This window comes from Cygnus atratus, chromosome 14 (genome assembly GCF_013377495.2).
Source record: "Cygnus atratus isolate AKBS03 ecotype Queensland, Australia chromosome 14, CAtr_DNAZoo_HiC_assembly, whole genome shotgun sequence".
In the NCBI taxonomy this organism is placed as follows: Eukaryota; Metazoa; Chordata; class Aves; order Anseriformes; family Anatidae; genus Cygnus; species Cygnus atratus.
Genome location: NC_066375.1, coordinates 13,606,331 through 13,624,920, shown reverse-complemented (window position 1 = coordinate 13,624,920; position 18,590 = coordinate 13,606,331). Strand labels below are relative to the sequence as shown.

Below are 18,590 nucleotides of genomic sequence, written 5' to 3'. Positions count from 1 at the left end.
AATAACATTTTCAGAAGGATGCAGACTCCGCACTGACAGGCTCTTAATCACTTTCCAATTTGTGATTTCATGCACTGTAGGAAAAGGTTTTAGTAGAACGCATCTACTGCGCTCGGCATGATTTTAGGAATACGGCTTCATGTCTGTATCTGAATTTGTACTTTGAAAAAAGTCAGTACAGCTATAAAAAAGATGCTGAAGTTTTCACAACAATAAATCAGAATTTAGTTTTCAAATACAATTTCTTCCAGTTATGCTTTGCAGTTTTGTACTTCTGCCTTATCTGAATAGAAACATCAACCAACAGAAATTCAGAATTAGTAAAGAATAACAAGCAGAAGCTTCAGCAAGCTAATGCTGAATTGCATCCGATCAATAAATTAAACTTTCTTTGTGCCCTAGCTCAGCTGCGATGGCACTGAGATGCTTTACTGCTAAAAAATAATTTCCTTTGCAGGGAATACAACTGTGAAATAAATGTTAAAACCTAATGCTCCACAGTTCCACTTGCAAATTCTAAACAGTAATAAATTATGAATTGGCCACTTCAAAAGGCTTTTAAGACCATGTTTTTGTGAAGACAGCTTCCAGTTATGGAGAGTAAATCAATACACTCCCGTCTTAATCTATAAGCAGGGACAACGCTGGCAAGAACTCAGTCAATGTCACCTTCCTACTGCTTGCCCACCGTCAGGACACACGATGGGAGAAGGAAACCGCAGAGAAGGGGAACATCACAGCTGGGCACGGCACTGTGCACAGGGCCAGAAGGGGCAGGCACAGCACAGAAGGCTCTCACAGGCCCTGGGAGCACGCGGTGAGCTCTGGAAGTCCATCACTCCTGTAGCGAGGTGTGCTCTCTTAATGCTTCCACCTACGTACACCTCGCGGGAACATCCCTGGAGGTCTTTAAAAGACGTTTAGATGTAGGGCTTAGTGATATGGTTTAGTGGAGGACTTGGTAGTGTTAGGTCAGAGGTTGGACCAGGTGATCTTGGAGGTCTCTTCCAACCTAGACGATTCTGTAACAAAAAGGGAAGAGCAGGACACTGCATACTGAAGGCTGAACGATTTATGAACAATAAATGAAAAGGTGTAGAAAAAACACATTGGGGGTTGTGAGTAAATAAGAGACGCAGGAGGAATCTGAGCCCAGTTTTAGAAGAGATATACTACGGTCACTTCAAAAAAGCAACAAAAGAGGTGTAACCAAATAGGAGGAGAAAGCAGTTGGTTGAGCAGTATTTGGTTACTAGATAAATTTTGTTACATCTACCTAATAATTTATTCCCCAAGCCTGATTTCATCACATCCTACATTATGCAACAATTCAAAGAGAGCCATTTGAGTACTTATCTTCTCTTGTCTTATGATTAGTCTTCAATTTAGGCTGGGGATGTTTACTTGCAGAGCTCGGAACACCGGGCGCCTCTCTGCGTGACAGCGCTGCTGGAGCTGCTTCCCACATTAGCATGGCACAGCATTTTCAAGGCCACTGCAAAGCTTCATGAGGATGAAGCTACAGGAGGCGATGGATGCTCAGGGTTGCATTACACAACTGGTAACAGAACCAGTTTCTCTAAATACAAGTTACCAACACCTAAATGAGAGAGCGGGATGCTTTAATCGTGCAGTCAAATCCATATCAAAGAAAGGATGAAAACAGCAGCTATTTGAATCCAAGTGTGTTCATAATGCTAAGCTCCTGGTACAAAAACGATATTAAAGATAATTAAGTAGTTAAAAACAAGCCCTCTGAATCTATAGTAATTTCAATCATTATTAACTGGCGTTTAATATACACTTTTTAATACAACAATAACAAGTGACAGTAAGTGTCAAGGACTATTTCCAAACAATATTCATTATGATGAAAGTAAGAATGAAAGCAAACTTCAATACCACAACAGGTATTATTTTTTATTTAGTTACGTCTCTCTCTCCATTCACTAACAGCTAACAGAAAACAGAGGGGAAAAATGTGTCCAGAAAACTGTAGAAACAAAGCAGGTATTTCACTGCATGAGATAAGCAGAGAATACAAAATACGACTGTATCCTGGGGGCTCTTTCTTTGGGGCCCCCAGCACAAGGACGTGGGGCTGTCTGAGCGGGTCCAGTGGAGGCCACAAAGGTGATCAGAGGCTGGAGCAGCTCTGCTGTGAAGAAAGGAGGAGAGAGCTGGGGCTGTTCAGCCTGGAGAAGAGCAGGCTTCAGGGAGACCTCACTGTGGCTTTTCAAAACTTAAAGGGGGCTTATAAGAAAGATGGAGGTCAACCTTTTGCTCTGTCAGGTATTGACAGGACAAAGAGGAATGGTTTTAAACAAAGAGAGGGGAGATTTAGATTAGAGGTTAGGAGGAAATTATTCACTCAGAGGGTGGTGAGACACTGGAACAGGCTGCCCGGAGATGGAAGCCCCATCCCTGGAGGTGTTCAAGGCCAGGTTGGACAAGGCCCTGAGCAACCTGATCTGGTGGGTGGCATCCTGCCTATGGCAGGGGGTTGGAACTGGGTGATCTTTAAGGTCCCTCCCAACCCAAGCCATTCTATTCTATGAAACTAATTGTAAAGAACTGTAATGCTGCCATCCAATCCACTGGCATCAGGGGATCTCTGCTTAAATGTTACAGCTTAATTTCAGAAGAGCCCAGTTGGGTTTCATGACTGCTGACAGTACTGTGAAAAGGCAGGGGTAAACCTAACCTCTGCTGCCTTCGTCCAGGTAGCGGACAGACCAAGCACTCTCGGAGCCCCCATGTTCTGGCAAGAGCTGGGACTGGGCAGAGCATCCTGAAGGCATTCTGCAGAGGCTCCAGAGTTCAGGCTAGGGCTCCCTCCTCGTTCTGGTCATCACTAACTGCTCTCCACACACAACACGTACGGACAGGTGATACAACACCCAAAAAACTTCTTCCTATCACTGAAGGGCTTCTCTATTTCCCTCCTTAAGCTTGCTCATCAGCATTGCTCGACCTGAATGATCGCACACCTCCTGGTATATGCGCCCTACCTGTTTCTAAACACGGGCTCACAGCTTAAAAAACAACAAAGGGCAAGTCACAGTGCCAAAATAAAAAATGGGGAAAGACAGCTGGTGCCACTTTCACTTCCAAGTTCCCCTTGGGACATCACTGAGTCACACGCCTGAAAGGAGAACTTTTTTTTTCTTAAAATATCTCTCACAGATGCTTCTAAGAGATTCAAAAACTCTTACTCCAGGTTGAAGTTCTACACACAAAACAAAAATCAAACTTCTCCACACACACACAAGACCTCTACTTCGGAACACAATTAAAACCCAAACCCTCTGTGCCTTCCCTCTCCACCTCTCGGCACAGGGCCCGGCCAGCAGGAAGGCACGAGGGGAACGGGCCGGGCACACAAAACAGCTGCTCTCCATGCACCCGGCCAGCCTCAAAGCAATCCCACCAGCTTCAACAACGCGCTTACACTTGCTGGGATGTAATTTAGTACTAGAATTTGTTAGCCACACAAACTGCTACTAATCTAGTTTAAAACATGCTGGGAACGTTATATTCCTCCAGGCACACGGAGCAGGAGGCCTGCACAAACTAACTGGTCTGTCTCAGATGACTGGCATTACAGCTGGCAGGTCTGCAACAACTCCTGAAAACAACACACCTTTGACAAAGTTTTCCAAGTGACACATCCTGACCTGACAGCTTCGTTAGCCACGGTTTTTAATGATGCCGCTGCTGGGTGGTAGCAGGTCTCCAGAAGTGTGGTATGTGGTAAACTACCACGCACCTGCCAACAGATGCTTTAAGAGGAAAAAAACCATCCATACTAAAGAGGTTTACCGTTAATTCAGGTGAACACTATTACCGAGCCCTTCCAGCTCCCCTGCCCGGGCTGGGGAGGGCCGCGCAGGCCGACCGGCCTCCGTGCAGCCACCAAACCAGGGCGGACAGGCACCGCTTCTGAGACCGTTACTGACGCCACAACTGCCCCTAACCTGAAGCTGTCCTCCGACCGCTCGACACAGCTAGGAGTAAGCGACAAACTGGGAAGGGCTGGAAAGGCTTCGGGGCCCCCCAGCACCACCGGCCACCTCAGCTCCGAGCGCCTGCTGCACAGCTCTGAGATGCTCTTCGGCCATGGACAGGTCAGGTACCACAAGAAAAAAGCAATTCCCATTCCTGAAAGTTTTATTTTACTTTTCCAACGAGAGGGTGAGTGTTGAGGATCGGGGAAAGAGAGCAGAAAGGTCTCATACTAGAGCTAGCTTGCAAATATTCCCAAGACAGGCACCAAACCTCCGTGACTTGCACAGTCATGACTTGTGATATCCATGATTTGCCCATGATGCAGCGCCAATTTCTATAAGGTTCTATTAACCACCCATACATTTATCTTGGACGTTTTTTTTCCCTGCAAAATAGTATTTCAAAATTGAAAACAAAGCAGTCAAACAGAAAACGGTTGTATTTTAACAGAAAATCTGAAACTTCAATTTGAAATGTAAATTTGCCAGAACATTTTGCATGCAAGAGGAGAGGTTTTTAAACACACAGTTAATCTCTAAGGCAAGACATTCATGTTATCCAGTGTCTGAACTTAAATGTACTGGCTGCAAACAAAACTCAATTTGCTTAAAAGAAATTGCTTTGTGAATGAAAACTTAAGCATTTGTTTTGTACACATGAAAGACTGAACCACTGAGTAATGCTATCGTGTTCGAAAAGATACTAATATTAAATAATAATTATGTTCTGCTAAAAACTTTACATTCAGAAACACTTCAGGAAGTGCCACAGAGTAACTATACATTTACTTTCCAAGGTAAACATCCTGGGAGGTGAGAACTTCACTGGTATCAAAATCTCCTTTTCATTATTTATCTTTTTTCAATCCCTCCCACACCTGTAAAGAAACACAAGCAAATCCCCCATCTATAAATTACGCAGGACCAGCTTTAACTGTTTACTAGCAGCAAAACAACAGAGCTTGATTTAGTGATCTTCTGTGCGGAGTGACCCCCATCCCTTGCTCTTCCCTTCTTAGCAGTTAAGAGGCTGAGTTACTCTGTTAACCCAAAAGGCTCCCCGACTCCGGGCTAACTACTCTGCATTCAGGCCTGCGCAACGACTAAATGTAAGGCTGTAACCAGGATCATACTTGGTAGAAAGTAAAAAGCTTATCCTTTCTACATTAAATCACAAAAATATTACAGGCTATGCAGTTCATTGCAATTTAAGAGAAATGGCAAAGCTCATTGCATATTTTTTTTTAAATTAAACAAGAAAGCAAAACATAGCAGGCAACATGCACAACTATGCTACTTATATCACAACTTCAGTAAACAGGCAATAAAACACAAAAGCTCTCCCCCTCCCGCAGAGAACCTACTGTACAGAAAGCCCTCTTAAGGTGCACTCCTACAATGCAGTTAAGTAGAAGGTTTCAGCAAAGGATGCACAAAAAACATTTAGCAGACTTAACAATTTGATTAAACAGAGTCCTGAGAGTTTAACAATGTTCAACAGCATACGCATAACATTTACAACAAGAAAGAAGAAAGGCACCTGGAGACATCTGACACTGGGCATGCTCTGCAGGCATCTCAGTGCGCACATGCTCTCTACCAGGTTGGAGCAGCCTAGCCACAAAGACCTTGGCACAGAACACTGCAGGGTGACAAAAAGGAAGGAAGAGAAGAAGCAGTTAGATGCCACAACAAATCACTCAAGGCAGGCAACTCATTAGTACGTTAACGTGGGTACTTATCTATGGCATTTCTACATTACGCACGAGGTTAGTGGCCAAGGGTAAAATAACGACTGAAGATCCTTTGTAGAAAGCGAGCCGTCGCTCTGTCCTACCAAGGATAACGAGCTCATTTCCCTCGTTCCTCTGTCCTACCAAGGATAACGAGCTCATTTCCCTCGTTTGCAGCCTGCAGGCTTCAGTGCAGGGTGGCAGTGACAACCCCATAGCAGGATGGGAGGTGCGGCAGCACGGGGCCAAAAGCCCAACAATGCAGGTTAAGGGCAGGGGCAAGTCCCCAGAGCATGGTCCTGGGGATTTGGGGGAATTAAGGCTTGGCACCCCACCCCGTCTCATCTTCCCCAAACAATTTGTGCTTATTTGTTCTGACAGCAGAGCCTACGTTAACTCCTGAGGTCACGGTCCATGTATCGGGGCACTGACACAACCAAAGCATGTGCTTTAGAAGAGGAATGCCACCTGGCTATGTTTCGGTTGCAAGACCAAGTTCTGCTTACTTAAGACATAGTGTCCTGCTGCTTTAGTGGGTTATGGGGGTATTATCAGTTACATGTATCCTGTAAGCCAAATTACGCCCTACAAACGTTTATCACTCATACCACCACCCAAGCCCAAAAGAACCAGGCTTCACGACCCGATTCCACGCTGCTGACACTACAAGCGAGGAAAAGTTTGGAAGTGTTGTTTCATTGCTTAAGTTGGAGAAGTTCACTGCAGACAGACTCTGCAGCCCTTTTCCAGCTCAGTGATATTATTTCACAGTTCCTTTTAAGGGTACAATAGTAACTGCACAACCACCAGAGAAAGCTAGAGAAAAGGATTCAATTACCATCAGGCAGCTCACAAACCCGGCTCCAAAATTTGGCTCTCGGTATTTTTCACATGGGCTTCCAATTTAGTTGTAAGAAAGACCAAATCATTACAAGACAATCCCACAGGTCACAGCTGAAGCAGAACACCCCCGGTGAAGACTTGGGGAGACCCTTGTTGTGCCAGCAGGGAAGGGAAGGAGGGAACCCAGAGCAACTGAGGAGATAAAACCTTTATTTAAATTTTCGTTTCATATCTAATGAATAAAACACAAGGAAGGGTAAGACTTTCGTCCCTGTGCTTAAGAGAGATTAAAGCAAAAACAAGACAAGAATGATCCCAGCAGGTAAAAATAAAATTGTTAATGCTATATTGTACGGTCTTTTCCTTCAATATCAAAATAGGTGAGTTTTAGATTATTAAAAGATTCTTTAAAGCTTAAAGAAACATGATTTTCCGGTTAGCTACCGATTAATCCGGTAGGTCTATGATCAGTTTGCAGTAAGATGACATGCCCTCATACAAACAACTGAAATTCAGGTCCCAGACCTGTTTTGGACAGTCAGCCAGTGATACTAGGGAAACTATCTCAATTTCAAGAAGATCGTCAAAAAAAAAAGAGTATGTTTAAGGACAGGGGATGTACCGTTCAAATCTATTACGATATTGAAGATGTCGGACCTTAATCAGACCTTACAGTTCTACCTGAAAAGTGCATACAGGTACAGAAAACTTCCTTTTTGATCTGTGTCATTAGTTGATCCTATTTGGCACAGTATCTCGATGGCGTTTCAGCAGCACTGAACCATCAATGCTCAGTGCATTTATTAAAGCCTAAATAAGTTTTTGAATTTTTAAATACAGAGGCCCAGTAAAAATTTTAATTCTGCTCACGTCACTTAGTTAAAAGTCATTGACCACGACTCACAACAATGTTCTCTCCTAACATCTCCAAGTCCGGTGTACAAAACCGCGTGTGATCAACCTACACGTGCAGACTTCCCAGGTACCCTGTCAGCCCTCCAGTGGACTTCAGGAGCCCACAAATCACAAGCTAAAAATCGCTGGTTTAGGCCATCAGACTGTGCTTGCCTTTAGGAATTACTTTTGCTAAGCAAGCTGAAGAACTTAAGAGAAATGTGGGTAACTTGAGAATAACTTTTTAATTTAGTTCAAAACACATTAGACAAGGAGGCCATTTCCATGCCAAGCTTAAGCCACACAAAAACCTCTCCACGGCATTACGAAACCCTGAATGAAAGGATTTATAAAAACCACTGGACACTTAACTGCAGCAATGCTATTGCACAATCCTACAAATTAAATATTGCATTCTACTTCACACTAGAACAGGAATGTGCAAATATTTGTGCGCTTCACTGGCATGTTATTTCTTGACCCTGTCTGCGTATGAGCTGCTGGTTATAAATAAAACCACAGCAGCGTATTAAGACTTTTAATTTGTGAATAACAAGGACCTGAACTTATACCCTCACTTTCCACTTGCCTTTCATCAGGATCCCAGGGAGCTGCAGCACAATTCAATAAAAACTGGGAAAAGTGCGTAAAACTCACTGCACAAAGTACTGGTCCTAGAGATGGTGGTGCCAGTCCCCAGAACACCGCAGACAAAAATGGAGTGGAAAGACATCTAAGTCATCCAGGACAAAAAACAAAATGGCCAAAAAAAAAAAAAAGACCAAACTTTAGGAAGCCAACTCCTGCTCCACAAATCTCTGTGGCTGAGGTCAGAAGTATGGAATATCTTACTGAAAGGGTTTTTTGTTTGTTTGTTTAAAAAAAAGGTGCAATACTGAATGAATTTCATGTCCGTGCACAAAGCACGTGGGTGTTTTCACTGGCTGGTGGGCATAACATTCAGTGTACATTTAAACCAGCGTCAGTCGCACTAGCAGACAACAAAACCTTGGAGGTTAAGATAAGGCCAAACCTCAAGTTTTAAAGCTAATTCTCACTGCAGAGTTTTAGGTGACACATCAAGGCTGCTGTGCTCCTCTGAAGGCAATACTCAGAGAGGAGCAACAAATGGATGCAAGAGGGGCTCTCCAGCGCCGCAGCAAGGAGCAAATGATGCTGAAACAATAAATACAAAGAGAAACCATTGTTCTCACCTTCTGGATACCTTATGTTCAAAAAAAGGTAATACCTTAACGCTTTGGTAGGCCAGCCTCAGGAACGACATTTCAAGATTTAGGTTTCAATCTTAAGTCACAAATTCAAAAAAAAAAGTATGCAAAGGTTTGAATTTGCATTCCACGCAAAATTTTAAGTCTTATCAGTTAAAAAAAGGAATATGCTTTTAAGTCTTTCAGGCTAGATGCTAAGAACTTCTTATATGAACAGTAAAGCATGCAGCAATGTTCTTCTGATAAATCAAATTTGTAGGTAATAACTTTTTAGGATAAAGGTTAAAGAATTCAACAGCCCCTGAACAATATAAAGTTTCTGTTCACTTGGGACTTCGCACAGGTGCAGAGCACCATTTTGTTAAAGCACTGTAAAATGTCCAGAAACCTTTGGTTTCAGTGCATTTAAAATTAGAATTCACATCCAAACAGAAATATTCACAATTTTATACCAAGTTAGCGCAAGAAATGCATATGGACTAGAGCCTGTGCTCCTGGTGGAACTAACACACACTTTACAACCAGTGATGGAAATGCTGTGGTGTCATAGTTCAGAAAGCATCAGCACCACTAGGCCTTCTTAGTAGACCTTTTATAAAGTATTAGAATTCTGACCTCAAACATTTCCACCAAAATTACATTCATTTCATTTATATAAGATAATTTAAGGATTCAAAACGTATTGTGGGACATTTACAGATTTTGAGATTCTGTTCTTAAGGTTAAAATATCCCTGCTTTTGAAAAAGCTTCTAGACAGTTAAAAAGAGAAGGGGGAAGGGAGGTATTTTTGAATTTTGAAGAGAAATACAGAAAAACAAATGAATTGTCTAATAAACTTCCTTTTTCAAGAAGCATTGCTAACCATATGCATTCACTCCCCCTGCCACTGTTTTCTTTCTTACGCAGTTTATTACACGATCAAAATTGAGCATAAGTACCTAACAAATCATTCAAGTTCCCAAATTCTGAAGTGCTTTTCCCAACTTCCTTGTGAAAACAAAGCAGCTCCTCAGGAAGTTTAGCTCGTGTTCTGCATTTCTTGGAGGTCTTTTCCAACCTTAACAATTCTATTCTACGATTTCCGTAGAGCTATGAATAGATTCAGACTGGCAGAGTCAGGTACAACCAAAAAACTTAAACCTTCACTCTGAATTCTCTTCACGCTTTTAGTTGTCAGAAACTCACGTGCAACTCTACATTTGTAATGGGCTGTGTGGTGTACTTTGATGTAGGCCCGGACCAACGGAACTGATGCTTTTTTATTTCCATTAGCCCTCACGACTGATAAACGCATGGGGTAACCGCTGTTACTTAAAACGTTCTGTGTCTGGAAGTGACGCATCCACTGGTAGCTCAGACCTAGTGCTGCAAAGAGGGGCATTCCCACAAGCGGTGCTCGACTTACGGACAGTCAGGACATTTTATGAAAGCTTTAGGCTCCCAAGTCAAATTTAGTATCAAGCCCAGATCTTAGTTTCTCAAAAATCTGCATTAAGCACGATAAGAAAAAATATAAAGCAGTAACACTGTTCAAAGGCCTTCAGCATTATTTTACACTCAGCAAGGAACAGTTGCCAACTACTCAGCAAGCCCCGGCCCCTTTTGCTAGCTGGGACATCCTCTAGCTCTTACCTGGTGTCGTTACCTTACGCAATTCATTCAAAACATCTGTAAGCAGAACAGTGCTGAAACAACTAGATATTGGAACAAGTACTCCGAGTATTTGCAAGACGTAGAAAATGAAAAGTGTCAAAGTATACTTGTAATTGTGAATATCTGATCGGAAATAAAGTGTGGGGGCATGCACGTAACACGAATAAGCATGTTCCACAAGCGACAGCCTGGCTTGGCATGGTACCACATTCACTGTGCCGCACATTTTGGCACGTTTGGTATCTTTGCTGGGGTACTCTGAAACAAAACAACTGGTATCAGACCAATAGTAGTACTTCGTACTCTTATTTTCATTTCAAAACCAAGATGTCCCTTGAGAGATGGGTGTGTTCACATGCTCCATACAAGCTGGAAGTGGTGGCATCGCATCACTACCTTTTCCACAGACAAAATGCAATCTCACGTCCAGACTTGAGTGTCTGATTTGGAAGGCTGTCCGAGTACCATTCTTACAATGCATTTCCAAAATGCAAGGAGTTTCTCTCACATGTTCTGCTTCAAAAACAGCTGCATTCTCAGGTCAAGAAAGTTGTCCTTGTACAAGAGATTTAGCTTGCTCTCGCATTTCTGTGCTTTGGAGAACTAGGGAAGTTAAAAATGAGGCTCTTGAAAGTAAGTATCGGAGTAGTAAGCTCATCTTAACTTGTAAAATGCTTTTGATTTTTCCTTTATTGTTAGTAGATCATTCAAAAAATAGGAAACCAATAGCTGAGTCACTCTTGCATTAGAAAAATCTATTCAGAAAAGAGATTGCCATTCACAAAGTATCGCTCAATGATACAACCTCCCAATTGTCATTCAAGATCTGCACGTAAGCTTCTTGCATTTGGAGGAAAACACTAAGTGAGAAATTAGGAAACTTAAAGCAAGGCAAATGAGGAGAAATTTATCTGATAAATTATTTTCCATTACCACGCTGTTCTTCTAATAGGGCAATGAATTCACAGAAGCGTGATCAATAATGCAGTCCCGCTCTGCTCCTGAAGATCAAAGTATGCGTTTGCTACAACAAAATGAACGCTACAAAAGGAATACGGATTCAGTGGAGAAGAGATTAAGTGCTTTCTTTGCATATAACAACAACCTTACTCCATTATAATTTATTCATCAGACTCGTGAGATGCAATATCTTGTTTTCAGGACGACACAGAAGACAATAGAGAAAATCCTAATACATTTACATCGTAGTCGCTCTTCAATGTTAACTGAAAGCAGTCTAAATTTTCCAAAATACACAGTTTTTAGGTTAACCTTTGCTTCCTTCGTACAGTGACACCCCAATTCCAACAATTTCAAAACTTCTCAATTACGATACTCCTTGCTGCACTAGCACATCCTACGTTACATAAAAAAAGCCACTTTGAAAGAAAACTGGCTTTCTTACTCTCTTATGCAGGAGGAACAGAGGTGTTACAGACATCTACAGACAGCAGTACACCTGCTAATAGTAAATCATAACTGGAAGGAAAAAAGAGACCTAGCACTGCCAACTGGAATAGTAGAAACTTTAAAGTAAGTTGAATACTCACGGAACTGTAGATGAAGCTTGCCTAAAACTGTAAGAGCTGGCTCAGACTCTTTTCTGAATTCAGTTTTCAAGGATGGGGACTAACGCAATCTAACAAAAACATTAACCTGATCTAAAAACACAGCCTGGACAAGGCAGTGTGCACTTTAACTTGACTAGTTTGAACAAATACTAATTCCAGGCTTAGTACATAGTAAAATGGTAGATTTGCATTCGGTGCTTGTATTTTAAATGTTGCAGAGGGGCATTTAAATCACCTTTGAAAGCTGGGTTACATTTTACTTTTAAAAAAATAAGATTCAGAACCCAGACAAGAACTAAGCCTCCAACCTGCACATACTTCCATGCAGGTTCAACTGAGCCTTTGGTAGAACCGTTCCGGGTTTCAAACAGCTAAGCACTTCATACAACATTACACATCCTAACGCTGGGGATCTTAATCAGCAGGAGCACGCATTTACACTTCCCCTTTCCCCCACCCCCAGTGTATTTAAATTATTTCCTTGTTTCGGTTTTCATCATTAAAGATGTCGAGATCACTTCTGCCTCCCCATTCTCTCAGTTCAGAGGAGGGCACGCCCCGAGGGGAAATGCTCCATGAGAAGATTTTATTTCACCGGGCAACTCCGAGGCGAGGGATGGCCTGGTCAGCACGTGGGACAAGTTCAGTTTGATATTAGAATAGACTGCAGGAAATGTGTCAGACTAAGGTTAACGAGCATTTTCCTTTGATTTTCCCTCAGACTTTTTTTTAAGAATTGTACTAGAAAAGCATGCCCGAGACTTGTCCACCCTAACCAAATAAAATTCAAGTACTCAAAAAAACAAGCCAGGAAACAACAGTATCCTGTGCACAAATAATTCATTATAGAGGTATTCATCAATTAAATGCAAGTATAATTTTTGCACAAAATACCACACCAGCAAAACAAACGCGCAGCTAACACAACACATGATATCAACAGCACCTACAGGAGTTTCTTCTACAGTATGTTAAATACCGAGGCCTTAACGTTTGTTTTAATGGCTGTCTACAAGAGAGCACTCAAGCAGCTTAGCGTTATTGCTATAACATCAAAAGGAATCGAGGCGTATCTGCTTCCTACTAACTTTAGCAGTAAGTTGCCGGGTTCATGAAAGCACTACCTTGGAGTAAAGCTGGGCGTTAGGAGGGGTGTCTCACGCTCACACCAGACGTTTAAGGCACTTAACTTTTTCCTCTATCAGCCAGGGATCTGGCTTTCCTTCCTTGCGCACACAAACACCTCCCAAACTTATCCTTACGATATCATCTTGTAGCCTGTTAGTCACGTCAAAGTCTCAGTAAGGTGACTCCAAATACAACCACGCTCCCCTACTCTGAAACAAACCTGCTGCAGCTCTGAGGCACCTCCCTGAAACCATGCCTTACGGCTGGCTCGGCGCTGCTCTGAACCACCACCAACAGAACTTGCAGTCGAGACCTCGTTACGGATTGACCAGGCTGACTCCGAGCGCTGCCCACAACACCATTTCAAACGGCATGTCAACAGGGTAAAGCTACTGGAATTTGTAACACAAACAGCTGGAGCGAGTTCCCTAAAGCTCTGATGAACTCGTGAGAAAACAGGGCCAGAAATCAGAGCAGATAGCAACTACTTTCTGAACTCGACTGAAAAGTTCAACAAAGCCATTGATAAGGCTGCTTTCTCCCTTCAGAAGCGAGATTTGTCAGCTATTTGCTCAGTGCCCCTTTATCTGCAGATACTGCTCCCTAGCTCTGCAGAAGGGCCGTCTGCCACGCGTTCCTAGGACTCTCCTGCAGAGCAGACCCGCAATTCCCTACTGAAGCACGTGTATTTACTGAATGTGCCTTCTCTTACTCTAAACTCGCCTCAGCAGCCAACTTGGTGAGTTCTAGTACGTAAGGGGCGTTAAGCAGTTAAAGCAGGATACTGAATTTGCGGACAAACTCATCTAAGCAGAAGCAGCAAGAGATAGTACAGGGTGACTTCTTACCTGAAACTTTGTTTCTGGGCTTCAGATCCACCAATCCAGAATGAAAGGGGATTCGAATGGGTTTTCCTTCTCAGACTTGTCTGTTAAAAGAGAGCAGCCAATCATCTTCAGCTTGGTGTATCTACTGCTTTCTTGAACGAAATCCCCATTACGTACTGCTAATGCTGTTAGAGACGAGCAGCCTACACACCTTACCGGTCCGTAACGACTACGTTAGTGGGGTCATCGGATTGGTGGATCTAAGACAGAGAAACGGACTCACAGACCAGAAATTGCTCTGTCCCGCACCCTGAGTCAACCCACCCTAAAACAAGGGTGTTGGGGCAACAGCTCGCTTTGCGAAGATTAAGGAAGACGAGAAGAAACTACAAGGCAAACAGCGGAGCAAACGCTAAAGCTTCATCCTCCAGCTTGTACCTTGCGAGCACGCTCCAAGAACCGCTAGACTGGCAGCACACAGCTTTGCAAAGCACATCGACTTCTCCTAACTGCCATCCACATGCTCTAAAGCACGTCATTGCCCTGATTCTCTGCCTTTTTCCAGACCCAAAGTGATCCGACTTTCCTTACGTACCAGCTGCACGAAGATGGAGCCTTCAAGACACGACCTGAAGGAGAGCACTGACTTCAGGAGATCTTCAGTATCGCTGCGTCTCTGCAACAGATCCCACAACTAGGAGCAAGGTGAGGCATGCTCTTCCTGACTGAGGTAAGGGAAAGCTGCCCCTCACTAAGCGAGATGGTGAAGGGGCTTCAGCCAGCACTTTAGCAGTGTGCTCAGCGTCGAGAACGACGGACATGAAGTGGCTTTAGCTGCAACACCTACGAGAAGGAAGTCTGCAGAAGTGCACGCTACGCCCGTGACAGAACTAATAACGAAAGCCTATCCAAAAGTGACGAGGCTGCGAGGCTTGCAGCCAGATCTCCTAAAGGCTTGGGCCAGCCTACAGAAGGACTTCCCCTAACAGGGGCAGCACTTCCCAGAACACGCTGCTGCAATATCCCGAGGAGGACAGGCCAACACCACCTCTCCCACCTTCCCTTTCCTCTCCAATCCCTCCGGAGAACTGAACCAAGCGTTCCTCAGCCTCCACGACAGTGCCCTGTGCCTCGAGACGGGAGCAGCAAGGAGAAGGATGGGAGAAGAGTTATGGGCACGGCTGTCCAGAGCTCCCCAAAGAACGGAGCATCTTCACCGAGGGGTGACTTCAGGCTCTGACCACTGGTAACGTAACAGCTACAGGGCAACATTTCAAGGGCAGAGCAGGGCTGTAAATCTGACACCGTGCCCAATCTATGAATTTTAAGGCTGCCAAGTAAAGCGATAAGATGTCAAGGCGTATGACTCAGAATTTAAGAGTACAATATAGCTCGGTAACACGACAGCTATCAAAATTATATAAATGTGCCGATTTGCTAAGTCAACAGAGCCAGCAGGATGGTAGAAGGAGAGGCACGGGAGTGCGACAGCACAGGTCTGATTTTTCTCTTGGAAGCAGCGGAGCGACGGAGACGGCCCCAATATCTAGTTTCCCTGGCTAGTCCTTCGCTGCCCAGATAGAATTGCTTAAAAGATTCTCTATCAAATACAAGCTGTAATGGTAACTTCAGTTTTGCAAACAGATTCCGAGTGCAGATTTCCACAGAGCTGCGTGTAGTTTTGTCTGAAACCCTGCAATTGGCGTGACTTAACAAGACAGAAGATTTGAACAGAGCGTCATTGTGCAAGCCACTCTGACGGGCACACACGTCCCAGAAGGGCACACGATGCGAGTCGTCACAATTTTTGTGCCAAAATTCCCTACGCAACAACTCGCAGCAACCGGAAACTTACAGCGCGGCCGCGCAGCTCCTACGGCTGAATACACAGCTGCCTGTCTTCCCCCAGCCTACGAAGGAAACAACTCTTCTCAGCGCTGCATGGCTAAAAGCCGACCCCAAAAGGTTTTTACTGGTTCACAGTGAAGGCACGTTGGTCCCTGTTCCTAGCAGGGGGCAGGTACCTACCTACATCTTAGACATTTCTGTCTGCATTTGTAGGAAAGTGGGCCTGGGAAGCAGAATTGTTCTTCAGTTCCCTACAGAAACTTCAGTTTTGCAGGGTACAAGTAGAGGGGTGCAACTCCTGGGGGGACCTGGATAAACCAAGCAATGAAGAAACACCACGCCTCCAAACGCTCCCGTTGTTAATTTCGCCTGTATGAGAAGCAAAGTAAGTTTCCAAAAAGTCAGCACTTTTTTTTGTTATTAAAGCACAAAAGGCACTGCGTTATTTTCGCGTTATCTGGTCTCAGTCACGCACCACTCATAGTGGGAAATGTGTGAAAGTAATACAGGAAAATGGAGTAGGCTGTCAGATGTCACACCACGGAGCTCAGAAATACACCGAGAAACTGGGGAAGGAAGGGATTTTCCAGAAAAAGTGGATTTTCTGTGAATACCGAAGCATTATCAATACCATGGAAATCAAGCTGTGAAATCAGATTATATAACGAACAGTGGCATTAGTGCAAAGAAAACATCATGAGAAGAAAGCTGGAATGTAAGTATTGTTATTAATCAGCATTAGTTTAACCAACTCAGTACAGATTCTCGCTTCCCTTCAATTTATTTTCTGCCTTGCAACAACAAGAACACGACTTGTCACCGAGCAGCCCTCTCACAGCCACGGCCTCTTATTCTCTCCCACACATCATTCTTCTCTCCCTGGCACGTTTGCCACAACACCCATTTCGTTTCGAACCCATCTCGCCTTGCACGCCGCTGCACAAACGCCCCGAGCAGCGCAGGAAGACGAAACTGAAAACGCAAAAGCAAAACAGTGACCTCTAAACTCCGCGGCAATAAAACGTAACGCATCAAAAAACATACGTCGTGTTGATTTAACAAGTGGCGGGGGCGTTGCAGAAAACACACACGAAATGGAAACGTCCATCCAGCCTTCAGAGGACACCGCCAGGCCTCCCTACGGCACAGCCTGCAATAAGCCAGCTCGGTTTGTCGTGCTGAGACGCTGGTGCAATGCTCACCGGTGACCCACATTTTTAGCAACACTAACAACTCGAAGGGATGCGGTCAGCGTGGTCTGAGAGGCACAAACGGCACGGGTGCGTTCTTACGGCTTTTTGCAGGAGCGACCCGACAGCCCGCCCATCAGAGGGGCACCGCAGTGCACCCGCGAGGTGCCATCCCCTCCCCGGTGGCAGCCAGGCACCGCGTTTCTGAGCCTAATTCTGGGCTTCCCAGACCCGAGCCAGGGCCTGCAGGCAGCACGTCCCCTTCCAGTTACCCGGAGGTGCCCACAGGCACTGGAGTTACCCGCGCTTTTCGGGCAACGAGGTAACTTCATCTGCCGCTCCTGATCTGCTCGCTGCTGTTGCAAAGGCTGGCAAATTTAGTAACGCTAGATAATCTAACTGAATCGAGGGAAAAATCTCCTTCTCAAATGAGATTTAGCAAGCCCTTGGTGAAACACAAGCCTTTGGTTTCCCAAAGGAACTGCAGGTTTCCCTTACTAAGAGCTAGAAGAGATTTCGGTTCAGAGCTTTCCCTATAAACGGAACATGTGCAGTTCTCCTTCATCTGGGCAAACCGACGGCTGCCGCCACACAAACCCGTGCTTCAGATGTTTTTATTTTTAATTTGCAGCCTCTGTTCCGCATCTTTGGGTTCGCCGGGTCCCCTCTTCCCTTCGCCAGCCCGCTGCCCCCCTCAGCCTATTGTTTTCTCTAACCCTTCCCAAAAGATACAGCTTTCCACACTTCTTTGTCTACTTCCCTCATTTCATCATCACTCTGCTGGCTCTAAATTCAGTTGCCTAGCTCTAACTCATTTTCTTAAGCTCTTCCTTCCCATTTTCTGCACCGCTGCCGAAGTCACAGCAATCTATTTGCTTTATATATTCATCCTTCCTCTTACAGGCACTCTGAAGCGCGGCTGTCACTCTGATGGCCTCTGCAGCAGCACAGCTCTTAAATCCGCTGCCCCGAAGGCTCCTCTGTGTCCTCCACGCAGCCTCCTAACCAGCCACCGCCTCCCGAGACACCCGCTCGAGCCGTTTCCCTTTTCCCCCCCAAGTATGAAACAGTTCAACGCGCTTTTGACTGCGCGCTTTAACGTCTGGCGTGCAGCTCGCAACGCTGCTCATTTAGCTAATGAAGATTTAAAACAGACAGCTGCAAAGCACGCTTTGCTGTCCCACTAGAGAAAGCGCCGTAAGCAGCTCGTGGGACGTTTGTGAACCTGTGCATGAACTGCCCGCTGCTCCCAGCCCTAACGATGAAGGGCTGAGCAGTGACATTTGAGCCACAACAGTACCTCCTTTGTTCCAGATGCAAATCCCATCACAGCCTAGTCCATCTGTATCTCTATCGCCACCGAAGTCAACTCTTTGAAGGATTCCTCTGAGAAGAATCGGAAAAAAATGAACCAAGTGCAACTGTCTGCTTGGCTAGTGCCAACTGAGGCAGGGAGGGAAGGAACGGCAGAGCGTTACGGCCTACCGAGACACGTGCCGCAGGCGCCTTTCAGTTTCCGAGCAGAACGCTGCCGTTTATTTTGCCCCGTAAAACTTCACGTAGTCTGGGGGCACAGCCACGGCCAGCTGCAGTAACCCACGGGGCCGCAGGAACCGCTGGCACGGCTCGGGAGAAGCGGCTGCTGGCACAGCGCTCCTGGGTGAA

The 18,590-nt window shown here is 44.8% G+C and overlaps 1 protein-coding gene across 5 annotated transcripts in view; it reads right to left on the bottom strand.

The window, feature by feature from the left end:
* Window positions 1-18,590, bottom strand: part of FBXW11 (F-box and WD repeat domain containing 11) — a 75,834-nt gene that overhangs the window by 53,620 nt on the left and 3,624 nt on the right. The window contains exon 2 of one of the 5 annotated variants that reach the window (XM_035562862.2): window positions 13,909-13,988. The exons of 3 other annotated variants lie outside the window; for them this stretch is intronic. Coding sequence is in view for 1 of the 2 variants with exons in the window: in XM_035562859.2 (XP_035418752.1) it covers window positions 5,548-5,598 (51 nt within the window). In the remaining variant the exon portion in view is untranslated. Of the gene's footprint in view, window positions 1-5,547; window positions 5,650-13,908; window positions 13,989-18,590 lie in introns of those variants that run through there. One more of the 5 variants, XM_035562859.2, reaches the window with a different exon arrangement.